Source organism: Chelonia mydas, chromosome 3 (assembly GCF_015237465.2).
Source record: "Chelonia mydas isolate rCheMyd1 chromosome 3, rCheMyd1.pri.v2, whole genome shotgun sequence".
NCBI lineage: Eukaryota > Metazoa > Chordata > Testudines > Cheloniidae > Chelonia > Chelonia mydas.
Window position 1 is genome coordinate 88,711,039 of NC_057851.1, and position 13,328 is coordinate 88,724,366.

At 38.9% G+C, this 13,328-nt stretch overlaps 1 protein-coding gene across 2 annotated transcripts in view; it reads right to left on the reverse strand.

Annotated features, from left to right (window-relative positions):
• MAN1A1 (mannosidase alpha class 1A member 1) overlaps positions 1-13,328 on the reverse strand; it is a 211,299-nt gene that overhangs the window by 39,715 nt on the left and 158,256 nt on the right. For both annotated transcript variants that reach the window (XM_043542854.1, XM_007069687.4), the window contains exons 6-7: positions 7,218-7,341; positions 4,609-4,702 (exon numbers count right to left, since the gene is read on the reverse strand). In XM_043542854.1, the coding sequence (XP_043398789.1) occupies positions 4,609-4,702; positions 7,218-7,341 (218 nt within the window). The remainder of the gene's footprint in view (positions 1-4,608; positions 4,703-7,217; positions 7,342-13,328) is intronic.

The window sequence follows — 13,328 nt, forward strand, 5'->3', positions numbered from 1 at the left end:
CCGTTAAAAATCCGTGCTTGCAAACAAAAAGCAAGTGAATTGGAACAGAGGAAACAAATGTAGATTTTATTTTATTTGTTGCTTTTTCAACATGCCATGGATCGACCTGCATCAACACTTGTGTTCGTGGTTTGTATGGACAAGAAGCTAATTTCCATATATAAATTACATGCCATTGGTAAAGGAAGATGGCTTTATAATTTACAAGCTCCCGGATACGCCCCAGGGATTTCATGCAAAAGAGAAGTTTGAGGCACTATTATATAAACATAAGAAAGGTCAAAAGCCCAAATAGCAGAGTTAGAATTTGATTCACTTTTAAAAAAGGACAATCAGAGAGACACAGTGGCAGCTTTTATACTGGGTGAGAGTAAGGGCTATCCTCCCAGGTGAGGCACTGCAATATTAGGTAAGGTTTCGGAGTAGCAGCCGTGTTAGTCTGGCTCTGCAAAAAGAACAGGAGTACTTGTGGCACCTTAGAGACTAACAAATCTATTTGAGCATAAGCTTTCGTGGGCTCCAGCCCACTTCATCAGATGCATATGTATCTTCTTGCTATATGTTCCATTCTATACATTTGATGAAGTGGGCTGGAGCCCACGAAAGCTTATGCTCAAATAGATTTGTTAGTCTCTAAGGTGCCACAAGTACTCCTGTTCTTTTTGCAGATACAGACTAACACGGCTGCTACTCTGAAAGATATAAGAGTATCATTTAGGTCCTCAAATCCATTATTCAATAAAAACAGTCACTTCCTTTGCCTTTGGGGACAACTCTCCAATATACCCAGGCTGCAAACAGAACAGTGAGGATTCCTCATGTCCCCTCTCATTGTGTGTCTTGTTTAACTGACTGCATGCTTGGCAAGTTTTGAAATTAACTGAGCTGCCTGATATAGTCAACATGACAGAACAAGACAGAGTAAGCAACCTGTTCCTCTGTTTAAAGAAAAAGAAAAAAAAAGCGAAAGGATGAAAGACTACCAGATCATGCCAACTCAGTGTTGTGCCAGACTGAGAAAGTAAGTGGGTGTCTAGAGAATAAAATCTGTGTGTTCATGCTGACTTAAATGATTTTTCCGATCCACCTTTTCTTTTGTCCTGTAGTGTACATGTAGATCATTTATTTAAAAAGCAGAAAACACGAACAAATATAAGGAAGTCAATATTAAATAGTTTCTTCAAAAACTGACATTTAAAACCAGCAAGAAACTTTCTACACTATGTCATTCCCTCTAAAATACTTTACTAAACATATTTAAAAAGAACAACTTTCCCAAAACAATTATTTTTCTTTTATATTCTAAGGTCAGGCTCCCCAGAGGAACTTAGGTGCTGCAATGCCTAATTTTTAGGCACCTTGAAAATCACTAGAATCCACCAAGCCTCTCTGTATGATGAATGAGGAGAGACAGGCATCTAAAAACGGGATCTACAAAAGCCAGCATGCTAGGTTTAGAGTCATTCTCAGTCTCTCTCTCTGGCCCAATGACTATTTCAGCATCTATCCAAAGTAGAACAGGTTCAACAGGAGAGATGGAGAGAGACCCACATTAGAATATCCCAAAATCCAATGGATAGGGCTCTCTCCTTAGAAAGGATTTGAACCCTTCTCCCCATCAGCCAGAGCTGCCCACATCCTCGGTGAGTGCTCTATCTAGTGGGCTAAAAATTATAAGGGTGGCACCACTACCTCTTCCCATTCTGCTGGATTTTGAATGGGCTTCAATCCAATAGATGTGCTCAGAGCATGCCTACCAAATCAGGTCCTGCAGGTAAGACAGGTGAGGGAATGCCCATCTTCACCTGGCTTGAGAATCCAGCTGGGGCTTGGGCATGAGATAGATACCCAAGTATCTTTGTATATCTCGGCCTAAATATTTTAATAATTCCTATTTTGTTTCTTTTCAGTGGGTGCGCAGAATCAACTGTTCAGAAGAATTTCTATGATGGGATTGCTACGGTAAAAGCAAACCAAAGTTCCTTCTTGTAAAACCCCCCAAACCACAATCATTTAATAGCGTAACAATATAAAAAAGGGATTCTAGTAACACCTTCTAGTTTAGCAACCCATGTACTCAACAAGCTATAGAAGTACAATAGGCAGTGTTCATACAGGAAAAAGTCAAATGACCAGAAAGGGGCCAGGAACTTAAAATGCCTGAGACATTGTTCAATATATTCATTCCCCACTAATTTTGTTAGTAGTTAGATTTTTCCTCATGATGTTTCCAATGGAATTGAAGGCAATATAATTCTGTTTATCTTACTTCCTTGTCTGCCTACATCATTTAATGTCAGCAGAACAAATACTCACCTGCAGAAAAATGTTACTCACCTTCTCATAACTGCTGTTCTTTGAGATGTGTTGCATATGCCCATTACACTGTAGGTCTGTGTGCATCTCATGCACCAGTGATGGGGAATTTTTCTTAGTAGTACCCATAGTGGCAGCCCTGCTCATGCTCTGGCTCCTCATGCTCTGAATGGAGGATATAAAGCAGAGGTGGCCAACCTGTGGCTTCGGAGCCACATGCTGCTCTTCAGAAGTTAAGATGTGGCTCCTTGTATAGGCACCGACTCCAGGGATGGAGCTACAGCCTCCAACTTGCCAGGGGGGTGCTCACTGCTCAAGTCCTGGCTCTGCCACAGGCCCTGCCCCGCCTCCATCCCTTCCTGCCCGCTCCCCTGAGCCTGCAGTGCCCTCGCTCCTCCCCCCAGAGCCTCCTGCATGCCATGGAACAGCTGATCAGGAAGTGCAGGGAGAGAGCAGGAGATGCTGATCGGTGAGGCTCCCGGTGTGTGTGAGGCGCTGGGAGTGGAGCTGATGGGGTGCTGTTGACATATTTACTGTGGCTCTTTGGCAATGTACATTGGTAAATTCTGGCTCTCTCTCAGGCTCAGGTTGGCCACCCCTGGTATAAAGGGTGGAGCCACCCTACCCCTTCTTTAGTTTCTTCGGACCGGCATGCCAATGGTAGACTCCGATGTGTTGGGAAAGAGGGTTGGCATATAGCAGACATATGCAACATATTTCGAAAAACAATAGTTACAAGATGGCGAATAACCATTCTTTCTTCTTCGAGTGCTAGCATACGTCTTTTACACTTTAGTTGACTCCCAAGCTGTTATCAAACGCAATGGGCCTTGAAGTCGCATCATAAGAGTAATTGTAGAACCATTTTTCCCGTGTCTTTTCTTGATGCAAGCAATAAGTGCATATTGTCTAGTAAACGTGTTGACGGAAGACCATGTTGCTACTCTGAAGAAGTCCGTAGGGAAACGTCCCACAAATGCATGCTTTACTTCCACACTGCCTCTGAAGGGTGCAACTAGAATACCAGAGTTCCCGCAGCCGAGTTGACTCGGGGGGCAGGGAGTGTGTCTAGACAAATGAAGGGGACTTGAAGGGGTTGGGCACCAGTTTCAGGATCTTAGCAGACCAGGGTCACGGTGGATTCTCCAAGGAGTAATTGTTGAGCTTCTTTTTGACAACCAAGAGGGTTCAGACATTGATCTAAGAGCAGCCTCCACAGAATACATCAAAGCTGCTCTTCCCTCAGCTTTTTCATTCTGGTCTTTAAGCCCTGGCATATCAAGCATCTGTCTCTTATGTGGCCCTCATCCAAGCACTTAAGACAGTGTGAATGAGGGTCAGCTCATGAAAGCTTATGCTCAAATACATTTGTTAGTCTCTAAGGTGCCACAAGTACTCCTTTTCTTTTTGCAAATACAGACTAACACGGCTGCTACTCTGAAACCTGTGATAGGAATCTGCTTTTGACAACCAGAGCAAGGCTTGAAACCTGGCGACCTTGGCAAAGGCTCCTCAATACTAGGTGAGACCTGGAGATCTGTCCAATTCAGAAAATATACTAAAAGGGAATAGTTTTTAATATAAAGGAAAATACAGAAAGAAAAATAAAGTCCAATGGATGAAACACAGTAACAACAGGCAAAAGTTAGCTAAAGTACTCACAAGTTTGTTCTCAAGGAGCGAGGCTGTGAACACAGAATGCTCCGACTACTGATCACAGAAGGTAAGAATAACTCAAGAAGGGATGGGTAGCTCCTTCCTCTATGCCCTCCATTCAGAGCTTGGTTGTGGGCAGGGCGGCACCTACAGATACCACTAAGGAACACTCTCTGGAACCAATGCATGAGACACATATGCCTACAGTGTAATGGAGTGGAGTAAGCACTCACAGAAGAAACACAGAGGCAAATCCTCAGCTAATATAAACTGGCACAGTTTCATTAACTTCAGTGAAACTAAACCAATTTATACCAACATAGAATTTTGATCCAAGACAAGCTGATAGCATTTCTTTAAACAGCAGCATTAACAGAGCACTTTAATTTTTTCAGTGAAAAAAGACATTTTTCAATCACACACTTAAACTCATTCAAAAGTTTTCAACTAACAAATATGCTAGAGGTCAGAGAAATATAAATTAACATATATGAAGTAGGTAGAAAATAAGTAACCCAAGCAGAACTCAGGTTTATCAATTGCTAACAGTGCAAGAAACAACCAAGAGTTGATGTCTTCCTAGAAATGGTATGTAAAAATAGTTAACTGGCAGTTCTGAAGAACTGTCATACTTACGTTGACCCCATTGACCGCTACTGGGATTCAGGTAATTAGGGTAAAGACCTTCTGGTTTATCAAGCCGGTTCAGAACTTTACGAATGTTCATTACCTATTACAAAGAAAACCAAACAATGAGCACTTGATCTAGTCTTATATTCCCATTAAATACAAGTAGCATCAGTACATCCTTTTTTAAATCAACATGCATAAATACATTTTAATTCAAACAAATATGTATTCTTTCAACATATATAATGTCCCTATCAAAAGGCCTCTATGCATAGACATAGAGGATTTCTTTTTAAAATAAACATAAATCTAATCTAGTCATCAACTAAAATGCTCCACAGAAAAAAAAAATGCTCCACCGATATTGAGATCATTGCAGGACCACAAGACAGCAACTATATTCTGCATCAGCTGAAGTCTGTGTGTCCCTCAAGCATGGTTCATTGTAGATAGAGCACATGTAGTATTTTAATGGAATTTTAATGAAAGACACCAGATTAACTGCACTGAAGAAGGAAGATCATGATTTAGCCACAGAACAGAAACAGCAATGCAGGAGCACTGGAAGCTTTTCCCTAAAACACTGTCAAGATGTCCTCAGCTCTGTTGGAGTTCCTACCTCTATGATACAGAATGTAGTTCCATTTAAAGGTTATTCAAATCTTTGGCTTCTTTGCCAAGATTATCAACTTGTGCATTTTCATTAGGTTTTTCTTTGTTCTTAATACTAGTTTAAAAATTAAAATATGTTATCTTAAATGTTACTTCTTGTGAGCCTGAGGAAAAAACATTTGAAATTCAAATTTATTTAAAACAAACTCTGTCCTTAATTAATCTCGTTTTGCCATATGCATTTCATGGATTACAATAATTGTGAGAGCTTTAATATTGCACTCTACATAATGGGACAATACATTGTTCAGCCAATCCATGAAGCTTGGTGTACTTAATTAAAAGGTTTGACCACTGCTTTTGGAGCTAAACAAAGTTTACAGCTTCCTTTGGAATTTCTTATTAAGATGTCATAATTTAACAGAGAAAAGTCATTTTTAAATATGTATATTGCTGTATACATGTCTGACCTATTTCTAATTAATAAACAAAATTAAGTACATAAACTACATTTATGCAATATTCCTGTTGCGATCTAAAATATACAAAAGTCAGGAAATAAAAACATATGATTACAACATCTATAATTCTACTCTCTTGTACATAGTAATATTTTATATAAATGCATGTGATATATATGTTAAATGTAGCTGAGTTACAGTTGCCTAGGAACCAGTAATTTAATTTTAACCCCTTTGCACACAGTTTTTTGTATTTAGTAATTTTGTTTCAAAAATAAAAAAAACTTTGAATACATAATCAATAAATCTACCTGTATAAGATCCATATCCACCATTTTGTCACCTTTTTTAGTCCAACAGAACCAAATCTATTGACCTTCAGAGCATGCTGCAGATCTCTTTAACAAGGCCTTTAAGGGAGCTGTTGAATAGACCAACTCTGGTTTTTCTGTGGAGTTTCTTACTTGATATCTGATTAGGTTTTTTAAATTGTGCATATGCACAGAGGTCTTTTGATAGGCACATTATATATTTTGAAATAATAATATACATTTTTCTTATTTAAAATGTATTTATGCTTGTGATTAAAGGAACAATTCACTGGGAACATTTTTATATTGTACATACACATGGGATTATTAAAATTATTGTAGTACATTTATTCAAATATGTATCTATTCCAATAAACACATCTGTACTGATTCAATATAAATATGTACACCAGTAAATGAAATACTGTACTGTGGTGCAATATGTTAAAAACTTAATAGAAAAAAACATACTATGCATGCACCATAGGCTTTTTTAGAATGCATAAAAATTTATTTGTATGCGATGTTTCTTCAAATATGTAAAAAATCATCAAGCCACATTTGAAGTTTTTAAAATAATCCATTTGTAGTTATCTAAATGTGAATACAGGGCTAGCCACAACAATTTCTGAAGTAGTGAAAATGTTATTTTTTTAAAGCTCAAAAACGGCCACGTAGAATTTTACCAAACTTGGAAAAAATGCACCTTTGGGCTGTGAACAAGTATGAGAAATATCACTTAAAGGGTACTTTCCTCAAAAAGTTATGAACACTCTATAAAGACGGACATGAAATGGAAGAGACTCCCAAATCCCTTACTTACCATAGTGACACCCTGTATTTTTAGAAAATGCATCGAAGTGATTGCTAGGTCACAGTCCTTTGTACTTCTGCATGAACACAGTATATTATCTGAATATAAAATTCATTTGTGGTTTTCACCTTAACCAAACAAGTTACATCAACTAAAATAAGTGCTGTGTTCCAAATGCCTAATCTACCTGAATTTACCTCTTAACCAAACTTCCAGATATTATGTGGCCTGATAAGTGGTTTTCTAATTTTTATAACCATGACAAAATGAATGTCAATTCAGCCATGTGCTTTGTGTTCATCAATATGGATTTCCACAGAAAATCTATCTATTCACCTGCTTACTGTGACACACTTAAAATTACAGACATTCCAATTTTCCATTTTTTAAAATAAAAGTTTTACCAAAGAATCTAACCTTTTCAGCAAACACTGGGTTTCCAGACAAACGGCTCAAATGTATGAACTCCAAATGCAGAGTTCCAAATTCTGCCAGAATACTGCTTCCTCCAGAAGCCCAGGGCCAGTTTCGACCAATCCCACTAAAGGGGGGAAAAGGCAGAAAAGGTCATTAGCATCTATAAAGTAGTACTAATAAAATATACGGTATATTAGGTACACTCTAGCTACCAGAAGAGAATTGACTTCAAAGCTTTTAATTAATAACACAATGAAACTTGTAAAAGTAACACCCTTACTAGGCCACCTTCTGTTTTATGAAACTACCCCAAAGTTACCTTAAATGTTTGAGTACAATTCAATTCTGCTCCACCTTTATTAGACCACCTTTTTAAGCAAGTCAGACATTGATTGATCACTTAAAGATTTAGCTGTATTTATGTTTACATGACTACTATGCATTCCTAAAGTTAAGTTATAAGCCCTTTGGGGATTCATGTGTTTGTGCACAACGCTTAGCACAATGGATCCGGATTCTGATTGGGTTCTCTGGGTTTCTACTGTAATCTAAATATTGAATATTAAATTTATGAAGTCTCAATAAAAGATTTCATAAGACTTTAGAACATAAATCCTACCCTAATAATGTAGATCTTAACTACAGGTATGATAGCTATCATCCATTGTCTTTCAGGGCACTCTTTAACCATGATTAATGTTTTCAGAATTAAATTCAGAGCTAACAACACTTCCCCGAATAAAATTTAATCTTTACAGACGGGAGGTTGAGCTCTGGGACCCTCCCACCTTGCAAGGTCCTACAGCCCAGGCTGCAGTCGGAGCCCGAATGTCCACACTGCAATTAAACAGCCCCTTAGCCTGAGTCCTGTGAGCCAGTCAGCTGGCATGGGCCAGCTGTGGGTATTTAACTGATAAATTCAAAGAAACAAGTGCCACCTCTTTACTATGCTCTGCCTGAAGCTTGACTGACAGTTGACAAGAGGCATTGGAGACTTTTTTTTTTTTTTTTAAATGAGTCTCTCAATTGATTTGCATAGGGGAGTTTAAACATTGGACTCTATCTTGCAGGTGGTGCTCACTGGTAAACTGAATTCCACTTCCACAAAAACATTTGAGGTTTTTTCTGGGGAGAAAAAAGTTGTCTCAAATTGGGACAAAAAGCCAAAATCTCAAAATTTTTCATGGAAGTGAAATTCTGCAGTATTTTGTTTCAGTATCACTGAACTATTCCTGCAAAGGGAACATTTTAGTGTTTCTGAAACAAAATATGGCCCACAGCCTCCTCAGTCTCTTTGGAGCCTGAAGCCTTGGCAGCCCCAGCACTGTGGAAGCCATTCAGGGGAGCTGCTGAGGAGTCAGGCAGAGGTGGTGACAGGAAACCAGGCAGATTTCTACTGGAAGTTTCAGAAAATAGTTAAAGTCCCATAGCAGATCTCAATTGTGGCAAAGACATTTCTGATAAACTTGCAATCAGAAAATTTCCAATCCGCTTCATTTGTGAGGTTTCTAGCATGTAGTGAAGGTTTCTTTAGTACTGGCTGGAGTATTAGAGGTTTTAGGGTGGGTGGCAGATTCTCCTTGTCCAAGGTGACATTACTAGGGCACAGGTATTCTCTATTTCTACTCCATTAAAAGTAAATATCAAACTTCCAGGCTTCAGATTGTATTTTTTCTTCTAAAGATCCTGAGGGACTTGTATTATTGTCTTCACAAAAGCAGGGAACTACAGCTACTGAAGGTACACTTATGTCTTTTCATACATTTGATCACAAAAGTTGCTTAAAATAAGCACAGATGGATTTTCGCAATTATGCAAAGTAATTAAAAATAGTGTTATCTGAAACCTGCCGGTTTTGGCTTTTGCAGATGTTACTGGTCAAAATGGCAGGTGGTGTACCCTAAATTCAAACTAACTTCAGTATCTTCAGCAAACTGGCCAGCTGGCATCTGTGCAGCACTCTGCTGCAGATAGTTGACCTTGTCCCCTCCCATGTCATCTTCATGAGCCAACAAAGCAGGAATATTCTCCCCATCCCATCAGGATATTCAGGGGAGTGGGCAACTTGCCATCCCTGATATTCAGCAGTACAACACTGGTCCTACTGCAATCTATACTTACTTCATCTAGGGGAAAAAAGATGTATCCCAGAATACATCACAGGCATAGGGAACACTGCATGTGGCCACTTTCTGAAGAAATAGTATGGGAGTTAGCTGTACTTCCACCAAAAGATTTCGCAGAAGGGGACTGAGGAATTTCAGGGCATCTGGTCCCCACCACCCAAAAACGAAAGCAGATATCTCTAACAAGGCTTGAGTGAGGGCTTAAAGCTGAGGCCTCTGATGTTTGCATGGGCTTTGAAAAGTAATTTTCGTAACCAGATTAGGGAATCATAAGTAAGGCTAAGATTTTGTCACGCATAATTTTAGTAAAAGTTATGGACAGGTCACGGGCAATAAAGAAAAATTCACGGAAGCCTGTGACTTATTCGTGACTTTTATTTAAAATATGCATGACAAAATAGAGAGCTGCAGGCTCCCCACACCACCCAGGGGTGCCTGGCTTGGAGCTGCAGGGTCTCCACACCACTGGCAGCTCCAAGCTCGGGGCACCCCCACCTCTGGCTTGGAGCTCCTGGGCACCCCTGCTGGCTGTGCCGCTCCATGCTCCGGGGTACCCCTGCCAGTCACAGCAGCTCTGTGCTATGGGGCACCCCCGCTGTCTGTGGCGGCTGGGAGCTGTGAGGCACCCCTGTGGCCCTCTGCAGCTGGGAGCTTGGGCCCTGCAGTTCCCAGCAGCCAGGGGTGGCGGGGACCCTACAGCTCCCATGCATGGGGGCTCAAGTGACAGAGGTTTCTGGAGGTCACAGATTCCATGACTTCTGTGACAAAGTCATAGCACTAGTCATAAGTGATTTGGATTATACTGCGTTTGACAAGTCAAAAGCAGTTGACTATGCATGATTATTTATGGATTTTGGTAAAATTTCAAAACATTGTCAAAAAATGTTTTGGAATTGTTGATATATCTCTTTTCAATATTTTCTAAATGAAGAGTTATTTTGTTCAAAAAACCTTTTCACTTAAAAATGTAAGTTACTTTAAGTTACTTATAGTAAAAATAGGTTGAAAATTTCAATCAAATATAATTTTTTTATTTTCAAGATTTATTTCAAAGAAAATTTTCAAGATTTTCACTTTTGGTCTCGATTCGGGAAGGGATAATTTTTCAAAATCTCAAAAATCCTTGTGGGATGGGAAAACAATTTTCTGATCAGCTGTATTTTGTGGTTCAAACTCATTTTTTAAAATTCCATTTAAACAAACTGCTCAGATTAATTAAATGGAATGATGGTTGATCTGATCTGCTGCTCTGTAAAAGTTGGTCTCAAAACAATTGTTCTGAAATTAAGGGCTTGTCCACATGGCCCCACAGTTTGGACTACGGGATGTTAATTGTAGGGAGCACTAGTGTGCTGTGCTGTGTAGCTCCCCTGTTTGATGCTGCAGACATTATCTATAAGGTACCTACTCCACATCAACTTAGTGCTGTTGAAAGAGGACTACATTTAAGCAAAGTAAGTATTCTTTAGTTTGTGCCTACACTATCCACACACAATTCACACCCTCTATAGTCCAAACTGCGCAGAGATACTTCCAGGAGAGACATTTTTCTCCTACTCCTTCTAAAATTCATTAGAAAGGCTTTTAGGATCTCAGACTTATGTTTACTTAAAATGGTCCTGTTTTGGAAAGGTCATTTGCAATAACATTCATTATAAATATTATTTATTTGTATTACTGTAGCGCCTAGGAACTCAAGGTATGGACTAGGACCCCACTGTCTAAGTGCTCACATAGTGCTACAACATATTTTTTTTAATCTGTGCATTTTATATGACTAACTAGTTACAGCTAGGCAGATGGTACAGTACATTGCTCATTATAATGCTCTCTGAATAAGTTTCAAAAGTTAACATGATACATTATGAATGTGAAGTGCCACTATTATAGATGTCATACATGTCCATTTTATTAGTTATCTTCCCTTATGCCTCTACCCAAAGAAAAAAAAAATCTCCATGGGTACATTCCATTTAGGTTAAATTGATTGTTACATCCATACAGGCATCTCCAGTTTCCATAAGTGATACCTTTGTGAGTCAGTTCATAATGGCCAGTCATGGCAGTTGTAATAAGCAGTATTCAGACAGTGTAAACATTCTCAGGTCTAGTTCTCATCTGACACAACCACTTTTTCAGAACAATATTTTATTAAATGAAACCTCCTTAGCAGCAGTGAAAAAAGGTTAGTACCAATACAGGTTTTTATCTATACATTCAATGTCTACCTTTCATATGAAGTAAAATATTTTAAAAGTCACACCTGCCACATAACCAGATAGCATAAAATAAGTCAATATGATAAATAAAACATAATTGCTTCCAACATTTTTACTAAGCAAATGAAAGGAATCAATAGTAAAAGAATATGTTCTAAACATTCAGCAACACAGGTGCACACATAAAAATGAGCTACCGGTGAAGAAATTTGTCCCTATTGTGCTCTCTAGCTGAGCACAATGATTCTGTAGGTCAAGTGACTCGACAGACAACCAATGAGGTGGCTACAGTAGGTCTGTCTTCTTCAAATATCAGATATTTTATACTCTATTACAGAGTACTATCTCAGAAATGCTTTCTTAAGAATAATCCTCCATTTTCCCTGAACAGAGGTTAAATTTTACTGCTTTAATACTTAATGAAAAACTGATCAACTTCTTTTATCACCACAACACTGGTGATAATCCAATGTGGGGAGTTATGGTACAGGCAAGAATGGTAGGCATTTGATCCCCTAGAGGGTTTTATAGGTGCCCTGTCCAGGGTTTTCAAAAGCCTCTTGTAATTTTGGGTACTCAACTTCAGACACTTAAAAAAGGCACATGGTTTTCAAAAAGTGCTGAGCACGCTCTGAAAATCAGGTTCCTTTGAAGTGTCTCAAATTGGGCACTCAAAATCATTACTCACTTTTGAGTATCTTGGTTTACGTATACATAAAACCTAATATATACATACATAGGGTGAGACAGTCCTTTTTTTACACGGCTGTGCAAGGGAGCAAGGTAACATAAGGCCCTCCCTTACCTCATTGTGCAGGCTACCCATATCACAGGTGGCACTGTGGAGTGAGGGAGAGCAGCCTTTGTAGGGCCACCACTTTCCTCCCTCTACATGTCAACATAGCCTTGTCTCTACCTCTGTAATGTACATGCAGAAGGCTGGGGTGGATTACTTCCCCCAGAGCAAGGGTGAACAATTGACCATGTTAAGAGTGAGTCACAATAGGGTCGTTGGGCTGCTCCTGGAGCTGTGCAATTTAGGATTTTTGGGTTCTGATGTGTGACTTTTGAACACGTGGACTTGGCAATACTGCACCTATTGATGCTGGTTAATTGTGAGGTTACTAGTCAAAGCAGCCAATATACACTCTTGGTTAGGGTTAACTGTATATCTGTCTCCATTCTGTTTATCCTGATATTCCATGTTAACCTTTTCTAGTCTTCCCTCATTGTTCAAATGTAGTGCATCTATTTGCACTCAAATGGGCATTGGTTTATACTCCTTTCAACCGGTTGTCTGTCCTATGCTAATATGATGACATTAGTAGTGCCCTGAAGATGGAGGGCTAGCATAAGGTACTCAACTAAGCAGTAAATGTCGAGATATTGTGTGTGTGTGAGTGTGTGTGAGAGTGAGAGAGAGAGGGAGTGAGCGAAAGAGAGAGACAAAGACAGACACACAGGGTAGTGGGGTAGTACACAATTTAAACATTGCTATTAGAAATGCTAAGGTTTTAAATGCAATTTTTCAATGTTACAATCAAAAAATTCCTCTAACTTTATTCATTAACACAATTAATTTTAATAAAAATTAATTTCACCACAGGTCTTAAATATGTTTCCTGAAATACACTAATGGATAATCTAAACAATTCATGTTTCCTGTTACTTTATGCACTAAGGGTTTAAGTAATCAATTTCCAAGGACTAAAAAAAGCTGTAGGAAACAGAATACCTCAGAACAGGGATATCAATAATGCATACTA